This window comes from Drosophila sulfurigaster, chromosome 2L (assembly GCF_023558435.1).
Source record: "Drosophila sulfurigaster albostrigata strain 15112-1811.04 chromosome 2L, ASM2355843v2, whole genome shotgun sequence".
In the NCBI taxonomy this organism is placed as follows: Eukaryota; Metazoa; Arthropoda; class Insecta; order Diptera; family Drosophilidae; genus Drosophila; species Drosophila sulfurigaster.
In genome coordinates, this window is record NC_084881.1 from 25349904 (window position 1) to 25369104 (window position 19201).

A 19201-nucleotide genomic window follows, 5' to 3' on the forward strand; every position below is an offset into this window, starting at 1 on the left:
TATTTATTCAAATAATTAGATGAAATGAAGACCATGAAAAATTTAAAATAAATTGCAGAAATTGAAAAACTTTCAACAAAATAGTATCTAATTAAATTATTTATTTCTGGACAACAAAAGTCTTCAATTTGGGTAATTCTCTGGCTAAAAATGTCGAGTTGAAACTTAAACCATTTGAAAAATAAGTAAAGAATATTCTTCAATTTTTAAACGGAAGATTAGATTATTTAATCAAATTTGTTTTCTTTATTACGATGAAATATATATTTTGGTTTTTGCAATTATTTTTTAACATAGAAATAATTCTAAAATAATCCTTAATTAAAGTGCTCATTGAGGGTTTTATTAATTTTTATAAAAAATTTTGGTATAGGCAATAATAACTATAGTATTTATGAAGACTGAATTTTATTAAAAGCAGATAAAAAGTTATGTAGGAAATATTTTGCTTTCGCTGACAATCTGGTATATTTTGCAGTCTATGGGATATTTTGTATGAAGTAGTATATAAATGTACCAAATATATATATTTTTTAGAAATTTTGTGGTATGTGATTTGGTATGTTTTAAGATGATAATAACGCACTTTTTGGTTTTCAAAATTTATAGCGGGTATCTTAAAGTCGAGCACACTCGGCTGTAGCTTTCTTACTTGTTTCACTTCAAAGAGTGTCTATTAATGAAGTATGAACCTTTAGAAATATTAAATGCTCTCTAAATTATATATTGATTGGCAAAAAAACCTATGAATATCTCAGAACTATTAAAGGACTATAAATCTTTCATAAAATCATTTTATTTTCGACTTTAAATAGTTGAGAAAGCAGCAACTAAATTACTATGCACAAAGGTGCCAAGCATCAAGCGTATTTTAACCTCAGGTTAACTCAACTTATTGATGGATGCAAAAGTTGCAGTCGAAGAGCAAAGACAAAGTTTTTTGCAGGCAATGCATATCATTATGACGACGCATCAAGTCGATTGAGTTGATCATATTGCGCGTGCAACGCACGTAATTGACTTTATGGCCAACTTGAATTGCCTCTTTGGCAACTAACTGACTGACTGACGAGTTTTATTGGCCAATATGGAAAATTAATGATGCTTGCATTACAGATTTATGTGCGTTTTGTTAATTGATGTTCGAAAATAATCAACGCGTTCGCTTATCGATTCGATTCGAGTTGAGTTGAGTTGAGTTGAAGTAAAGTCGCTGCTCGTAAATCAAAGTTTTGGCCGTGGTGAGGTCATCAGCGAGCGCCCCACAAAGTATGCAACAAGTTTTGCTAATCAACAGGTGACTTTGCTACTCACCACACACACATACACGCACACATATACATGGAGAGTGCCTCGGTTATCGTGCTGTGCGTGTGGTGAATAATGAAGCTCTTAAGCCGCACGTTGCTCATACGCAGCGTTGACAACGACAGCACGACAACAAGTGTTGCAGGCGGGGAAAGCTGGAGATTGCATCAACATCAACATGTAGCTACTACAACACTCCTAAGCCAAGTTAACGTTTCCTCTTCCCTTCCCCCCTTTGTTCGTTCGCTTCCTGCTGCCGGCAAATCTGCTGCTTCTGCCTCTGCTGTCGTCGTCGTCGTCGACATCGTCGCTGCTGTCGTTGCTGTCGCTGCTATCGTCGTCGTTGCCTGTTTGCTGTTTTGTATATAAAGCCGAGCGTTTGGCATAGCCAACATCGAGTTAACAATTTCACTTCTTGGCGTTCACATCGAGCAACATCGAGCAAACCAAAGCAATCCAGCAACCAAAGCAACAACATCGAGAGGATCCTAAAACGTACTTCCAACATTTCTCGCCGTTTCATTGCTGTTTGCGATTCCATAAATCGAGCAATTAGTTTGTTATAAATCAACGTTTGGCGCCGCACTTATTGCCAAATTCTTTCCAAACGCTATTTGTTTAGCCAAATCTCACTCGATTTCATCTATCCCAAAGCGGTGAGTATTTCCTCATTTATTGCTTTCGTTCTCGCTTAATTTGATTTCATATTTGCCAAACTAATTGATGTATTTGGTAATTAACTGCAAAAAGGTGTTGGGTGAATTATTGGCTGTCATTTTTGGTAACAGGAAAAGTCAACAGCTCCATGCAAATGGGTTGGAAATTAAATAATTTTGTCAGTTTTATTTGTAGAATAGAATTTTGAAAATAGTTTTATACTACATCATGGCAAATACTTTTAAAATTTATTTTTTTATTAAAATTGCAGTTTAGCAAACATTTTTATATCCCTGAAACTACTTTTTGTGGTTTAGAATAGATTTTGGAAAAACATTGGGAAACATTTTTCAAGCACTGCAAATTTATATTTTTTATTTAATATAATTGAAGTTTGGAAATTAATTTGGAAAGCTCTACATATACTTTTTTGTTATTTATTAAAACTGTTGTTTAGCAAAAGTTTTGAAAGACAATTTTACAGCACTGCTAACACTTTTTATTTACTTATTTATTTATTATAATTGTAGTTTAGAAATTACCAAATTCCAGAACGTAGTCAGAAAGAAAACACTTTATAGTTGATGAGATATTTGGTTCTTTATAAATTCTTAAAAAAAAAGTTCTTGGAAATCTTCTCACCAATTTAATAAAAATGCAATATATTTTTTCCAGTTATTATATTGAACACAATTTCAAATTTTAAAATGTTCGTTGACTTTCAACCTTTCAATTTGAATTTAATTTAAAAGTGAACTTTCTGACGTCACAACAATTGTGTTTCTTAAAGGGAAATTCCATTCCAATAATAATTTTTTGCATAATTATTTTATCAAATGAATTTCCATACAATTGAATGTCACACAAAAGTATGTCAATTAAATTTCGCTGGCATTAATTTGCTTCATTATATTCATAAACAAGAAATGCGATGCGAAATGGAATTTGATGACAATTTTGTGCTAATTTTAGAATTGAAGCTTTAATCCAGGATTATTTACCTTGCAGTTGTTTTTACAATAATACATAAGCCAATTAATATTTTGAGAAATGATCCGTCAACTAGATTGACATTTAGGTGCGTAGGAAAATCAGTTTGCAAAGCTGTTTACACAATTTTGACAAATGTTTGGCAATTAATCATAAGCATTAACGGTGCTTTTCCTAGCCCAACTTCCCCTCTCTCTCTGTCTGTGTTCAACAACATTTCTCGCTCAAATTGAAATTCATGTTCTACGCAAAACACAAAAAAAAAGGGAAACTCCATTTGGGGCTACTCAAACACAAAAGAGAAAAGAAGAAACAAGAACAGGAAAAGTGAGTTGAAAATTCCATCTACAGGTGCCTGTTGCGTGGGTTTGTGTCTTCATTGAAAATAATGTGAATTATTTATGATGTGTAAAAGAAAAGTTCGCATCATTTGTTTTGCCTCGTGCAACGAACCACATGCAAAATGCCAAAGTACGAATACAAATACGAATACGACTACGAATACGAATGCGAGTGCGAGTGCTGTGAGTACTCGGTATTCGAGTTCATAGTTTGTGGCTGTGATTTTCTAACACTTAATATCGCAACTCATCTATAAATAATGCTCAGCGAAGCCGCAATCAAATTGCATTTAATATTTATTAACTTCGAGCGGAAAATAAAGTGCGGCGTGGGCAACCAAAATAAAAAGTGTTAGAGTAAATGTTCTCAAACCTTTAATTAGTGAAACATTCGGATTACTATTTGTATTTATTAATGCAGTTGATTTAGGACTAACTAGAATTGAAGTTCTATTGACAATATAGAGTTTAAGAATTTTCTTTCTTTTGTGTAGAAAAATTTTAATTACAATTTTTGTATTAAAGAATTTACAGAGTGAACGATTTATAATTTTAGTGGGCCATTTAAATATTCTTAATAATTGGACAAATACAAACATTTTATACTAAAGAATTTGAAATATTTTCTTACTTCGTGTTAGAAAAATTTTATTTATAAATTTTAAAGATTTTCTTACTTTTGTGTTAGAATAATGTATATTGTAAATTTCGTATTAGAAATTATCATTTACAGTATGAAAGACTTAAAATTTTAGTGCACAATGAAAATATTCTTTAACTTTGGTAAATACGAAAATTTCAAGATTTTTTTACCATTGTGATAGAAATACTTCAACTATAAATTTTGTATTAGAAAATATTATTTACCGTGATTAAATTTAATTATTCGATTAAAACATTTTTTAAATTCGGTAAATACGAAAATTGTATATTAAAGAATTTAAAGAATTTTTGATAAACTCAAATTATACATTTTATTTTAAAGAATTCTAAGAATTTTCTTACTTTTGTATTAGAAAATATAATTTACAATGTGAAAGATTTAAAAATTCAGCAAATTCAAAAATTACATTCAATTTACTTATTATTGTTTTCATTTATTTAAAGTGTATCAAGTACAAAGCTGGCACAAATATGTAAAAATAAACTGAGCAAAAATATCGCAAATATATTAACACTATTCCAAATCTAATACAACACAAAACTCAGATGCATTTTAATGATGTCAGAGCATAGAAAATAAAATGAACGTTAAATGAAATTTGATCTTAATCTGTATCAAATTTAGAAATCCTTTTTTTTTTTGTGCTTCCCCAACAAATTGACAACTTTTTTCGATTTTAATTGATTGTGCGTGTGCTTTGATGTGTCATTCGCTATCAATGCATTTGCGGTGAACCACAACAAAAACCACAACAACAACGAGGCGGCAGGCAAAGTAATGCGATATTACTTCAAGTGGAGGAGACTCCACTCCACTCGACTTGGAACTTGGGAGTGCTTAAAGTGATGTGTAGGTTGTCCCCCAAAAAGTAGGCAACATTAGCACAAAATATTAACTTACGACGGTAAATTTCTAAAACATTTTTGATGGAAGCAAACCTGTCACAAGGCGCAGCATTTTTTGGTAATTTAGTCGCGGTTTCAAGTGTCCGTCTGAGACGACCGATAAATCAACACAACGCAGAGTGTCAAGGACTTCAACTAAGTGGAAATTTGAATAGTGTGAGGGGAAAAGCTGAGCTAAGCTGATTGCCAGCGAAGTTCCGTAATCCGCGGCAGGAAAATTGCATTTTTCCAAACATTGCAATTGTTCGTCTGGCATTCGCCAACTCTATCGCTGCCTCCTTTCACTTCGCTCTGCTTTCCCTGCTCCCCGCTCTCTCTTGATATTAAATTTCCAATTAACATTGGAGCATTATTTATCAGGCGCAATAAAAGTGTCCTGATTATGTTGGCCCTGCTCTGCTCTTCTCTCTCGCTCTCTTTGGCTATCTCTCCATCTCTCTCACCCGCTGCTTTCGTATTCCATTTGATCTCTCACTCGCAAACTGTCTACACCGTCGTCCACACTGTTTGCTAACGCCCTGAGCGTTCCTTCCCATTCCCACTTCCATACTCCATTCCACATTCCCTTCTTGCCCCCGTGCGGCACGTTATTAGTTTTATTTATTGCGGCAACGTTAGTCAGTTAGTCGCTGCTGCTGTTGCTGTTGCTTTTTGGCTTAATCTATCTATCAAACATTTTATGGACTGCTTTACTTGTTGTTGCTTCTGCTGTTGGCCTTTTTATTATGCTGCATTATAATTATCTATGCCTCAGGTATTAACGGCCTGATGTGAGAATTCCCTGTCACACATGTTGCTGCTTTTCGGCTGCACTTTTATGGCTGCTTTCTACCAGCTACAAGTGCGCCAAAGTGCTCAGTGATAAAAAGCCATCAGTTGGCTAAAGTAGTTGACTATTTCTAATAGTGGAAATATTATAATTGGGCATGCTCTGTGAATAAAATACAAACTCAGCAAGTGATTTCAATTCAGTTTCTATTCATTTCTCCTGGCGATCAAAAGTATGCTACAAAAATGTGAATTGTATTGTGAAGATTGCGATTTTATTTTAATTTACTTAATTTATTTACTCGAGGGTGTTTGACTGTGAGATACCCGATATCAATTTTAAATTAAACCATTTTCTACAAATATACCGAAAACATACCGAAATATACCGAGTGATATATATAATAATATAAGATACAGAACAAAGTTTACCTCAAAAATACAAAAATATACCGATTGGTATATTTGGTTTACCAATATTGTACTACATTCAAAATAAACTATAGAGATCAAAACATACCACAAAAATACTAAAATATACCGAATGTTATATTTGCAAAATATACAATAGAGTACAGAATATATCGAAAAAATACTAAAATATATTAGTGATGTACTTTATTCAAAATATACCATAGAGTACAAAGCATACCATACTATAAGCTTAGCAAGTATTCTTTCTTTGCCATATTAAAGTATTTCTTTAATTCATTTCAAGAGCGTTTCGATTAAACAGCTCAAATAATATATTTTAATACCTAATTCCATTTTAATACATTTTTTTATATAGAAAACTATAAAGATTTGAAGCAGTTCAACAATTTCTCCTCACTTAATTCGCAACTAAAACACAACTCAATCTCTTGAGCTTGAAATAAGTTTTAATAAATATGCTTAGCATCTGAATGGGACGCTGAAACCTGTCTTCGCAATCTGAGAGAGACAGTGAGAGAGAGAGAGAGACAGAGATAGAGAGAGAGAGAGAGAGTGACTTGCCAACAATTTTATTTTATGCTTTGCATTTGAATTTAAAAAGAACTTGCCGCTAGCTGATTACCTCGATGCCAATGGCTGGCATTTGAGTGTGCATAAAACGGGTAAATCCTTCCGCAAATTGTGTGGCATACACACACACACACCTACATACCACACAGACTTGCCACAGGCTTGCCTCTTGCAGCCAGGCTGCAGTGCCACATGCTCTGCATATCCTGGTCACCTTCGTAAAAAATGCAAAGCCGTAAAAGAAGTGAAGAAAAAAATAAGATAATTTTCAGTGGCTGTGCCACATCGTGTGGCAGGCGCAACATTTTATGTGCTGCAGCAGCACAGCACAGCACAGCTCAGCACAAAATAGTCATTAACATTTACGGCTTACGTCATTGAGTTTTGGTTTCGAATTTGTTGGCTCCTGGCGGAGTTTAAGTGCCTCATCTGCCTCTCGGTGTCTGCCTCTTCATACCTGTTGCATGCGGCACTCGATTTATGAGCTCTGGCTGCTCACATATTCATGATGCCACGCCCACACAGTTGATGTCATTATCTCGCCCATAATTAGATGATTGGCCTGGCCTACACATGCTTGAATCTCAACTCGAGACTCGAGTCCTGTTTTTCGGCTTCGTGCTTCTAATTAACACTAGCCATAGCTCTTGTTGTTGTTGTTGTTCTTGGTCCTGTTGCTTGCCTCGTTGCTGTGTATCCTTTTGATACCACAAAAATTGTCTGCATAATTAATGCGACTGGTCAACATTCTGTGGTATTTGTGCATTTGATTTCCACTTTGATCTTTAGTTGAGCTATTGAATTTCACAACTTTAATTAACCAAGTAGGCGGATGCTCAATTATTTAACAAGTTTTCGGTTATGGTTTTGGTTTTTGAAGCCTTCCATTGAATTAAACGGCAAGTGGAGTATCTATAAGCTGACAGATATCAAATCAACATAGAAAATGAAGTTCGTTTAGAGACATAGAAGTGAAAGATTTAGTATATAAAATCATCAAATACAAATAAATAGTAAATATTAGATTCAAAAAGTAATGAAGCTAATTTGTATTTAAATTAAAATTAATAGCTTATTCTCTGATTGATACATTCCAATTAAAGGCAGTCGATTTTAGAAATAAAAGATATACTAAATAAAATACATTAAATAAAGTTCACAAAATTAGAAAGCCAATTAATAGTGCTTAGAAAAGATGAGCTTCAAAATATTGGCAGCCAAATAAATATTCGTAAGTTCGCTTCTATATTAAAATTTAAAACAATCATGGAATTAATTTATTGATTTTTGAGTAAAAGATATACCAAATAAAATACATCAAATGAAATATTAGTATTAAAATTTCAAATTCAAGAAATTATTAAGTCAATTTTTAGTAAAAACATGTTAAAAAACGTAGTTAAAAATAATGAATTGTTGATTCCTTGATATATCCAAATTAGTAGCAGTCATCCATGGTAAAGGTCAGCAAATTATAAGCAAAAGATATACTAAATAAAATACAAATACTAAATATCAAATTCAAGAGACTGGGAAGCCAATTTAAAGCCATTAAATAAAAGTGTTTGCTTAATAAAAAAGAACTTCAAATGAGCTAAAAATTATTACTTGTTGATTCCTTTACATACACAAATTAATAGCAGTCATCCATGGAACTCATTTATCGATTTGTAAGTAATAGATAGACTAAATAGAATACCTCAAATAAAATACTAATACTAAATATAAAACTCATGAAATTAGGCAGCCAATTTACAGCCAATAAATGAAAGTGTTTGCTTAGTAAAGAAGAACTTCAAAAATGAGCTAAAAATAACTGTTGGCTGATCCGCTGATAAATCCAAAATAAACGCAGTCACCCCGCTAAATATTGATTATTAAGTCCCTAGCTGCCTAGCTTCGATTATCAAGTTGAATTATTGACGACAATTAATTGCAATTTAATTAAGTGAAATGCACGACAAGTTGCCATTTCGATTCGAGTTCAGTTGCCGCAATGTGGCCAGAGGGAAAGGTGCAACGTTTGCTCTACGAGCTCTACGCTTATTTTGCGATATTCATCGGCGTGACAAGCTATCGCTACGACTACAAACGGCGAGTGTACAAGAACAACAAGTGGACACAGTTGGTGGCCAGCTTGGGCAACCTCTTCGTATACGTATTAATCCCATTGGACATTTACTATGTGGTGATGGGTAGCTTCGGGTTGGACTCGGCAACGGATTTGACTGTGCGACTCGATACGTTGGTCAATGATGTCGTTTGTCTGCTGCGTGTGGTGCAACGAGTTCCCAGGGAACGTGCAACGAAGCAACTCTTTCAACAGTTGCAACGCGTGCAACGCATTCATCGCTTTGGCGGAGTGAAAGATACTCAAGTTGAGTTGCAAATGGAGCGCATTTATTTGCTTAAAAATATCTTACTCTGGCTGCTGACAATCTCGCTGTTGATCTTCATGATGCTCGCCTTCGAGAAGTTCGGCTCGAACATAAAGAATCCCATTGGAAACCGACTCATTGTGATACTCTACATCTTGGTGATTGATGGCCAAGATGTGGCCATCCACATGCATTTCTTGCTCACCTGGCGCATCTGTCAACTCTACTTGCATCTCAATGCACGTGTGAAGCAATTGCTTAAGCGTAACGCAGCTACGGTCACACTGGAACTGCAGCATTTGCGCTGGCAACACTGGCAACTCGCACTGCTATTTCAACGTTTGAATGTCGCCTACAACTTCATCTTGCTCAGCTCACGTTTCAGCCTCATTGTCACCGCTGCTGCTTTGGGCTATTACATCAGCATTCTCCGTTCTATGGAAAATAAAGAGAGCATTATGATTACATCCTTTGCTCTCTATGCCATGATCGCATTGGATTGCTATCTGCTTGATTTAATCTATGATCTGACAAAACAATGTCATCGGGAGACAACTTGGCAGCTCAAAGAACACAATTTGGTGAAGAACTCCAACTCTCATCTTTCAAACGGGGTACTTTTTGCTTTAACAATTTACGTTTCTCTTAAACTCATCTCGCATTTCTTTCAGTGTGAACAGTTTGCACTGCAAATCGCCTGCTTTCCACTGGAGATCAAGCCTTACGGTCTTTTTCCCAGTGGCAAGGCGACTTGGCTCAGCAACATTGTCTGCATTTTCAGCTGGATGATTGTGCTTCTGCAATATCACATGGTTGCAGAGAAATAATGCAAATTTATATAGGAAATTCTAGATTCTTTCAATTTTTGAAGAGCATTTCCCGAACTAAAATAGAACCTAAAAAATGATTATTTTTTTAATATCAGTATCTGTTAAATTCTTTAAGTTCTTAAACAAAATTTGCGGAACTAACATATAGTTTAAAAAAGTATTCATTTCTTTATTTCAGTGTTTGTTAAATTCTTTAAGATTTTAAATAAAATTTTGTGGAAGTAAAATACAGTTTAAAAAAGTATTTAAAAGTATTTAAAAAAAAGTATTTTAGTGTTTGTTAAATTATTTAAATTTTTAACCAAACTTTGCGAAGCCAAAATACAATCTAAACAAATATTCATTTAATTATTTCAGTATTTTTTAAGTTCTCAAAAACGTATTTTAATAAATTTCCAGTGCAAAATGTAATTTAAATTTGTAAGCCTAATTCTAAATAATTTCTTGAAGATTTAATAGCTGAAAACTTCTTTAAATTTTTGAATTCTATGCAAATAAATATTATGTAAAAACTATTTTAAAGGTTTAATTGCTGATTTTCAAATTTTAGAAAATTCAAGAGAAGAAATATATATTAATTTCATCTTTGCTAAGAAATTAATATTTTGAATGAACTAATTGCACAAAACTGTTCTTAAAAACTTTCATTCAAACTAAAAAACACAAAACAAAAAACTCTTTCCCTCTGGCTACAAATATTATTTTTAATTCCCTGATAATTCCATAATGTTACAAGTTTAATTACAAGTTCAACACACACAAAAGGTTGCCTTTGTGCAGCTCAGCGAGACGTGTAACAAAAAGCGGCTAAAGTGGACATGGAAACTAAAAGCTGAACACTTGTTGCCACAAACGTGACCTGAATGGCATTGTGTAAGCCGTTGCACGTTGACTGTGGCAAGATTCGGATTTTCCCCGAGTCTCGGAAAAGTGCATTTCCGCAATTAAAAGCGGATGTGAACTTGAATTCTCTCTTCAACAAAATGGGAGGCACAAAAGTGCGCAGCCTGTTATGTGCAACGTGCCACAAAAAGCGGCAACAATGAGAGTGGACAAAAGTTTAATTGAATTTACGCACGAACGTGATTCAAGATTTCCGATTCCGAGAAGACCTTGAACACAGCTTTTTAGCTATTTTCGGGCTTTCATTCTCCTTTGCCTCCCCTTCCCTCTTCCCCATTGCATTGCGTCATTGTACTGCGATTACGCACATTCGAATTTGCATTTGCAACAGTTGCAACAGCTGTGCGGCATATGGACAAATATTAGTCATGATTAAATGCATAGTCAAGTGCATCTAATGGACGCACATTTAGCTTCACTTCTTTGTATACCTTTCAAATGGAAATGCATTTGGATTGAAGGTCTGAATAAATCGGTTTACATGAATGGGGCAACATTCTAAACAAAGCGAACTATCGAGAATAAAAGTGTCTAATATGACAGAAGAAATACACGGAATATTATTAAAGATTAGCCCAACTAAAATACTATTTAAAAAAAAGGACAGTACATCGATTACTAATAACTAATTTGGATATCTAAATTATTTTAATTAAAATAGTTTTATTTACGGACTTTATTTCATACAAACTCATTGACAGAGTTGTACAATTTAGACTATAAGAAAGACATCTAAATATAATAATTAATTCAACTGCAATACAAATACTTAAAATAATGCAATTGAAATTTGTATGTAGAGAGTTTATTTCATATAAACAGATTTATATCATTTTTAATAATACAAAAAATCAGTTGAAGATTCAAATTAGTTCAAAAAGAACATATTCTAGAAAGAGTTTAACTAGAATTCATGAAATATTAAGGAATGATCAGATATAATTTGAGTGGCTTCTATTACAAAAATATAAAGTCTAAATAGTAAAGAAATAGTTAGAACTCCAGAAAATATACAATTATTCATAAATTGGCTTTTAGCTTGAGACAATTCTTTAAATAAACTTATTTTATTTGCATAAAAGCTAAGAGCACATTTTTATACCAATTGAAATATTAATTTGAATGCTCTAATAAACTCAACCAGAAACATTTTATTGGGAAAGTTAATCCAGACACTTAATACTACATTTTCAAAATATATTTTGTAATTATTGCTTGAGAGTCAATAGAAAACTTTCAAAATAAGTTTTTTAATTAATTTCTGATAATCAATTTATGAATAATTGTATATTTTCTGCACTTCTAACTATTTCTTTAGCTAGTATTTAGAATTAATATTTGTATTACAATTTAAATTGTTGATTTTCTACAATTTTGAACTTATTTACAATCTGCTTATTATTTGTGATATTTAATAGATCAACAATTGTTGATTTTCTGCAGTTCTAACTATTTCTTTACTATTTAGACTTTATATTTCTCTTTGTATTTTTCTTGTTGATATCCCTCAATTCTAAATCCTTTACTACCTGTTTTTAGTTCTAGCTCAAGCCCAAACTCAACATGATGAAAATGGTGCAGGTTCTTTTGTGCTACGGTCTGTTGTTGACCATGTTCTTTGCCCTGAACGAGGCTCGTCCCTCTGGCAACGAAGCAGCCACCGTAAGCAAAGATTAAATACTAAATTAAACTATCTGAAACTGATATTATTTATCTCTCTTCGCTGCAGGACACTGATGCCCTGGAACAGCAGGATGTGGAGGATGTGCGCAATGCTTATGCTGGCTACGAGATGCCAGCTCAAGCCATTTATCCCAACATTCCCATGGATCGCTTGCAGATGCTCTTCGCCCAGTACAGACCCACGTAAGTTGATCTAAATTATCTTTATAAACGTAATCAAATTGATTAACTTTTTATAGTTATAGCGCCTATCTGCGCACTCCTTCCTATGGCAACATGAATGAGCTTTACCGTCTGCCCGAGAGCAAACGTCAAGTGAGATACCGACAGTGCTACTTCAATCCCATCTCCTGCTTTAGGAAGTAAATCCCTTACAACGGAACACAACAATAAGCATACAAAAAAAAACATAAATAAAAAAAAAAGAGAAACAACAAAACAAAGTCAGCCCTTGATAAATTAACATTTCAAACATTTCGACAACAACAACAACAAGAAAAGAACTTAGCATAAATCGATAATGCAAATATCTAGTGAAATTAACTAAAGTTAAGACTCAAACTATATAAATGTCTATTAAACAACAAAAATTGCTTCATTGTAGTTACAACAACAAAAAAAAAACCAACTAATAATAATAATGAATAAAGTTTGCACACAATTCAATTTCTGCACATTTTTTCTTTAAATCTCATTTATAATATTTTTTTATGTTTGCTTACATATGGTGTGGTAAAATAATATACAGCAAATATTTATAATTATATTAATATTATCTTAAATTATGAAAACAAAAAATAAAACTTGTACTTATATAATTCTTATCGAAAGCAAATCAAAACGAAATGAAATGAAATTTCCTTTTGTAAATTGAATGTTTCAGCTATTGTATTATATATTATATTATGCATATAATGAAACCGAAAGGACACACGGTATAATAGAGTCAGAGTCAGTCACACACACCTTATAAAATCCTATCGATGTAATATAATAAAGTATTCCTAATGTTATATATATATTACATATATATATATATTTGAAATAAAATGCACGTAAATGTTTAAAAACAGTAAAACAAAAGTTGAACTTTTCTTGGAAATGTGGGGGAAATTTGTATACCCTAGAACTTTGAAAATTTTAACACTCTATCTAAAAATTCAGAATTCAGCATTCAAAATTTGTGTAAAATAATAATAAACAAAGAGAATCACTTTAATTTAATATTTTATTTGACTGTTTTTAATTCCCAAAAATAATTGATAGTTTCATAGTTTTGCTTACATCTTAAGTTTATCTTAGAATATACATTTTAGTTTTTTGGTTTTATTATTTTCATTACTTTACATTATAATATTTGTTGTATTTGACAGAGATTTTCATTATTGATAGACTGGATTTCTCGATACATTTACAATTATAAAATAATTTTACATACTCGTAGTTTCACAGTTTTGTCTTAAATTTAAAATTCACATTTTAGCATTATCTTCTAGTTATCACTTAATTATAGAGTTGAGTCCTGAGTACTTTTTTGCTAATCACAATTTGCATTGATTTATCGATGAGAAATCAATTTGCATTCCATTCGCTTTAGACATTCAAGCGTCTGCGTTCCAGTTGCCTTCCAGTTGTTCCCTGGGCATCTTCCGCATTACGTTGTTGCATGTGGAGAGCAAGGCGATCGGGTGTGGAGATCTTGTAATCGGCGGAACGACGATAACGCTCCTCGATCTTCAATGAGGTGGCCATCATAAAGACGGAGAAGACGAGAGCGATTAGATAGCGAACGATAAGCATCTTTCTTTCGTTTTTTTAACTCGATTGCAATTGCAATTACTTTGGCCAACGTCTGACGACTGTTTGGCACTCATTAAACAGACCTGGCTTTTATAGCCAGGTTACCCTCACTTTGGGTAGCCAGGTAGCGAAAGGACAGGATCGCAAAGGAACTGGAAACTTCTTGATTTGTTTTGACTAGAAATTCGTGGATTTAAGGGTATCCGCTGTCATAAAAACTTTTGCGCTAATCCATTTGGCAATTTCCACTTCCTGCGCTCAATGCTCAATGCAACAAAATTCGAGTTCTTCATGTGATTAGCCAGTCAACTGTGTCTAATAATTGCGAGCATCATCAGTTACAGCGTTGTTGCAACTTCCAAGAAATCGTTGTAAAGTCGAAGCTAGTTTGGTGGCAAGTTCAGAAATCGCGTCCCTTTTGCATCCGTCCCTCGTGTGTCTTTTATGAGGTCTGCGCATTTAACCATTAGACATTTTAATTGTTAATTTTGCAAAAATTTAAATAATGGCTGCGCTGCAGGCCGCGGCTACCTGCATTTATTATCAGCTCGGCCTGCCACATGTTGCAAGCCAGCTTCTCTAAGATCGCACACAGCGAGAAAAATTCGATGACTTAGCAAGAACGGAAGAACTTTTATTGCAGGAAAACATTGCTTAAATTAAGTCTTGTTATCGCTAGGTTAATAATTATGAAGTTAATGCATAAAATGAAATTGTATGTATTTTTTTTTTATTTTTAAAAAATTACTATTAAAAGAAAGAAGAATAAATATAATAGTATGTTAAGGTAGGAAAACTTTGTATGCTTAGGAAGAAGAAGAGAGGTATTTACGAGTATATGTTATTTTCATAATACATCTAGTTATTCATTTTAAACAAAAAAAAAAAATGTTATTATTCTTAAAATCTACCAAATTAAGATGCCACAAAAATACTAAAATATATCAAGGGCTATATTTAAAACATTTACATTTAAAGTATACCACAATGTAGATGTTTTAAATTATAGAAAATGGGTTTTTGCTTATACTATATTTAACAACATACTTAAGTAGATTAGAGGAAAACAATGTAAGAAACATAATAAATGATTTTTTATTGGAAAAAGTGTTCATAAAAACCGATAACTATTTATTAATTGATTTATTAATATACTGAAAAAACAATGTAGTATGAGAATTGAATAGAGAGGCATTAGAAATGGTAATTAACCCTTTCATGTCCGAATTTTATTAGATTCCCAAAAAATGTAACGCGGGAAATTATTTTTAGGTGCCTCAAGTAACAATCTTTGCGATTTTTGATACTATAAGTCTTTTGGTAAGCTCTTACTGCAAAAATAATAAAGAAAATCAAATATTAGAAAAAGCCTACAAATATTTTGAGTCATAATCGAAATTTAAATGCAATTTAAATAGGCAACATTTATCCAATCCAATATAAAAATGCTCTTCAAATATTTTGAATCCTAGCCGACATTTAAATGGTATTTAAAGTGTTTCCTGTTAATCAAATTCTGTTTCTTTTTTCAGAAATCTCAAATTTTTTTCTCTGTATACTGCTCCCTCTTTCTTCTTCACTCTTCCTGCTCTGCCTCCCCCTCGCTCCTCTCACCAGCTCTACCTCTCTGGCCAAGCAAGTGCCATCAACGTAAAAACAAGTGGCAACAATTTTCTATAAATTGCATTTGTGCAAAATTAAGTTCAATCTTGGCCAGGCGACTGACCAAGGCGGCAACTGGGCAACCGGGCAAGTGGCAAGTGGCAAGCTGGCTGCCTGACTGCCTCGCTGGCTGCTTGGTGGCAAGTCCAGTTCAGTGCAGTAGCCGTCGCAGCATCCGTTGCAAGCTGCCCCAACTCTTCCCAGCTGGAGTAGCCAAACTCCATTAACTTTGCAATTGGCCACCATAACTTTTAGCCATCGCCTCGCATCGTTTGCTGAACAGAGACAGAGAGTGAAAGAGAGAGAGAGAGGAGAGAGAGAGAGAGAGAGGGAGAGGGGGCTTGTTAGTTTTTGCGCCAGATCGTTTATAATAATTCGTATGCGAGTCATGTCATGGCCCCTAAAGTGTATCTGCGACTGCGACTGCGCGGCAAACACGACGCGCATATCTGTATCTAGAAGAGGAAGAGTTGTTGGCCAGCTCAACGGGGCTGCCTGGGCATCGCGTCTTGGCCATCGTCTTGGCCGTGGCCTGGCTTTGGCCCTGGTCGCTGCCTCTGTCGCTGATCTGGTCAACTATGCAACCGCAGTTGCCTTCCACTCTCCTCCTCCTCATCTGCCTCTGAACTTGCGCCCATTTTTGCGCTGTTCGATTTCTTGGCCAACTCCTTCTTCCTCTTCGTTCGCTCGTTCGTTCGTTCTCTATTGGCAAAAGGAAGTTAGAAAATGCTCTGAATTCATGGCGCTGGCATTTGGCTCCAACTCCAATTCCAACTGCAGCTGATTGCAGATCACCAGCGAAAGAGAAAGAAAGAATGAAAGACAAAAAGAGAGAGAGAGAAAAGCTGCTTAGACGAATGTCTCCCAACTCTACTTAGTTGCAAGTTGCCAGTTGCAACAGCAGCCAAGCAGAACTGCACAACTTGCCTCAGCTCAGTAGTTGCCACTGCAACACACAAGATTGCCACAATAATGATATTAGACTGCGGCTCTAAGCACTTATAAGGTGCATAAACTCTGCTGCTGATCGAGTGCTGCAAACGCAGGTCAACTAAATTAAATAAATATTTTAAGAAGGAGTTTTAATGAAGAAATTAGAAATTTTATAATGTCGTAAACTGTAATATTTTTAAACAATTAAAAGATTACTGTAAATATATAATTATACAGAAACTTTTAACGCTCTATTAATATCTGAAATTCTCAGATATGTTGTAGTACTTTATTTATAGCTATGACAACTATTATTTTGTTTTAAAAAATCTAAATTAATCTTTATTACGGAATGGAAAATTGTAGAACCTTTTGACTATGATCTTCATATATTCTTTTTTTTAAATATATTAATAGAAAAATATGATACAAATAAATTGTTTACATAATACTATATCTTAATACTAAACAAATTATATTTGTATGTAGTTCTTTAATTCACATAATTTAAACAAAAAGCTACATTTAGAATAAATATATTTTTTATCTAGATTATATAAATTTAGTAATATAATATAAGTGTATCTTTTTAGCACAGATCTTTACATTGAAGATTTTAATTATTCTTTTGTATATTATATTATATTTGGTCAATTGTTGATTTAAACTGAATATAAATTATGTAAAAAGTGATTTGTTTTATACGTTTTCATATCCTTAGCAAAAGTTATTAGTTTCTCATATAAACTTAATGAAAAATTTCGGCAACTATTTATTTTAGATGTAAAATTTCATGTTATTCATATATATATTATCTAAATATATTAATTTTATCAGAATTTCTTATTAATTATATATTATATATATATATATCTATTATTCTAATATTATATTTTCTATATATATTATTATCATCAGTTATAAGTTAATGATTATCATTTGATTACGCAATTCTTTCTTAGCTTAGTTTGCATTTAAAGATTTGCTTGGTTAATCCAATTATAATCCAGTTCTGAGCTCTTCATGTGCTTAACGCCAATAAAGAATCTTGCAAATGTTGCGAAAACACAGCAACAAAGTTCGGTGTAATCAAAGGCGAAGGCTTTTGCCCACCTACCGCATTATGTTGCAACAACAATCAACACTCAAATCAACAACAATCTGAACAAACTACAACAACATAATCGCAACAGCAGCAACTACAAGATGAAGATGAAGAAGAGGAGCAGCAACATCAGCAGTCGATGCGAAACAGAAGCCAAACTGAAGTTGAAAGCTACAACGAAATGTGTAAGTATGTGTGTGTGTGTGAGTGTGTGTGTGTGTGCAGAGAGCGAACACATCCCCAAGGAATTTCCAAGCGGCAGGACAAATCCTAAAGTCAAGCAGCAACAACAGCAACAAGAGCAACAGCAACAACGGCAACAAGTGTTCCAAATCAAAACGGAAGCCGAGGCAGAGTTGGCTGCCACAGCCAATGCTGCCACAACTGTATGCCACATATGTACATGGGTTTTTGGTACGACATGGCAAAAGCATTTGGAAAATGTAATTTACAACGCGAGCAGCAGCAGCAGCAACATGGGCAACTGGTCAATGGTTGCAAGTGGAAGGAGGAGGATGGGGCAGCAGCAGCAGCTCACCTGCCACCGATCTCACACTGTCAGCTTGGCGCAAAAAGCCATCAAGTCAGCCGGGAGCCAAGTTCTCAGATGATGTTGCACAGGCAGCGTTGATTTTAATTTTAACCTTTTTGCTGCCGCTGTTGTTGCTGTTGCTGCAAAAGTTTTTCCTTTTTAATTTGCTGCTCCGCTTCATAGAGCATTTTTCATTAAATTCCTGAATTAAGGCATTCCTGCGACCCATACAAACGAAGCAGCAACATGTTGTTATTGCGGTGGTAGTTGCTGTAGTTGTTCATGTTCTGAAATAAGAGCAACATTTTGCTGGCAATGTCCAGAGCGACGACATGGTGACGACGACCGGCGAAGACGACGCCGCCAAAGTCTAGAGCCACCAACAAACTAACAGCAACAACAACAACAACAACATAAGTTGCAACAACAAGAGAAGTTGCAACTACAACAATAACAACTACCGGTTAGCTGGCCCCGCCTTGGCCACCTCAAGTGTCCCGCGGTTGCTGGAATTTCATATTTCTTGCTGCTGTTGCTGCTGCTGCTGTTGCAACGTTGTCGATTGCCCTTTTGTGGCAACTCGTGGGGCAATTGCCCAGCTCTAGCTCTTTGAACCTGCAACCCAAAAGCGCAACAACAACAGCAACAACAGCAAAAAGAAGAGCTACACCTCGAACTAAAAGAAATCGCAGTGTCAAGTTTTCGATTACCCGCAATATTTGTTTTGGCCCCCAAAG

At 34.2% G+C, this 19201-nt stretch overlaps 3 protein-coding genes across 5 annotated transcripts; 2 read left to right on the top strand and 1 right to left on the bottom strand.

The window, feature by feature from the left end:
- Positions 1-1715: 1715 nt before the first annotated feature.
- Positions 1716-13098, top strand: LOC133850485 (uncharacterized). 3 transcript variants are annotated; one of them, XM_062286602.1, is made up of 4 exons: positions 1716-1964; positions 12289-12411; positions 12479-12615; positions 12672-13098. In XM_062286602.1, the coding sequence occupies exons 2-4, from the start codon at positions 12313-12315 to the stop codon at positions 12796-12798; spliced, it is 363 nt and encodes a 120-aa protein (XP_062142586.1). In that variant the 5' UTR covers positions 1716-1964; positions 12289-12312; the 3' UTR covers positions 12799-13098. The 3 variants fall into 3 exon arrangements, with proteins under 3 accessions (XP_062142586.1, XP_062142589.1, XP_062142588.1); XM_062286605.1 differs by having other exon boundaries at positions 12678-13098; XM_062286604.1 differs by having other exon boundaries at positions 12295-12411.
- Positions 8635-9843, top strand: LOC133848261 (putative gustatory receptor 59b). The gene is made up of 2 exons (XM_062283759.1): positions 8635-9630; positions 9688-9843. The coding sequence occupies exons 1-2, from the start codon at positions 8635-8637 to the stop codon at positions 9841-9843; spliced, it is 1152 nt and encodes a 383-aa protein (XP_062139743.1).
- A 713-nt stretch (positions 13099-13811) lies between the features above and the next one.
- Positions 13812-14281, bottom strand: LOC133850878 (uncharacterized). The gene has a single exon (XM_062287121.1). It carries the CDS (start codon positions 14230-14232, stop codon positions 14026-14028), a length of 207 nt encoding a protein of 68 aa, XP_062143105.1. The 5' UTR covers positions 14233-14281; the 3' UTR covers positions 13812-14025.
- Between the last annotated feature and the right edge of the window lie 4920 nt (positions 14282-19201).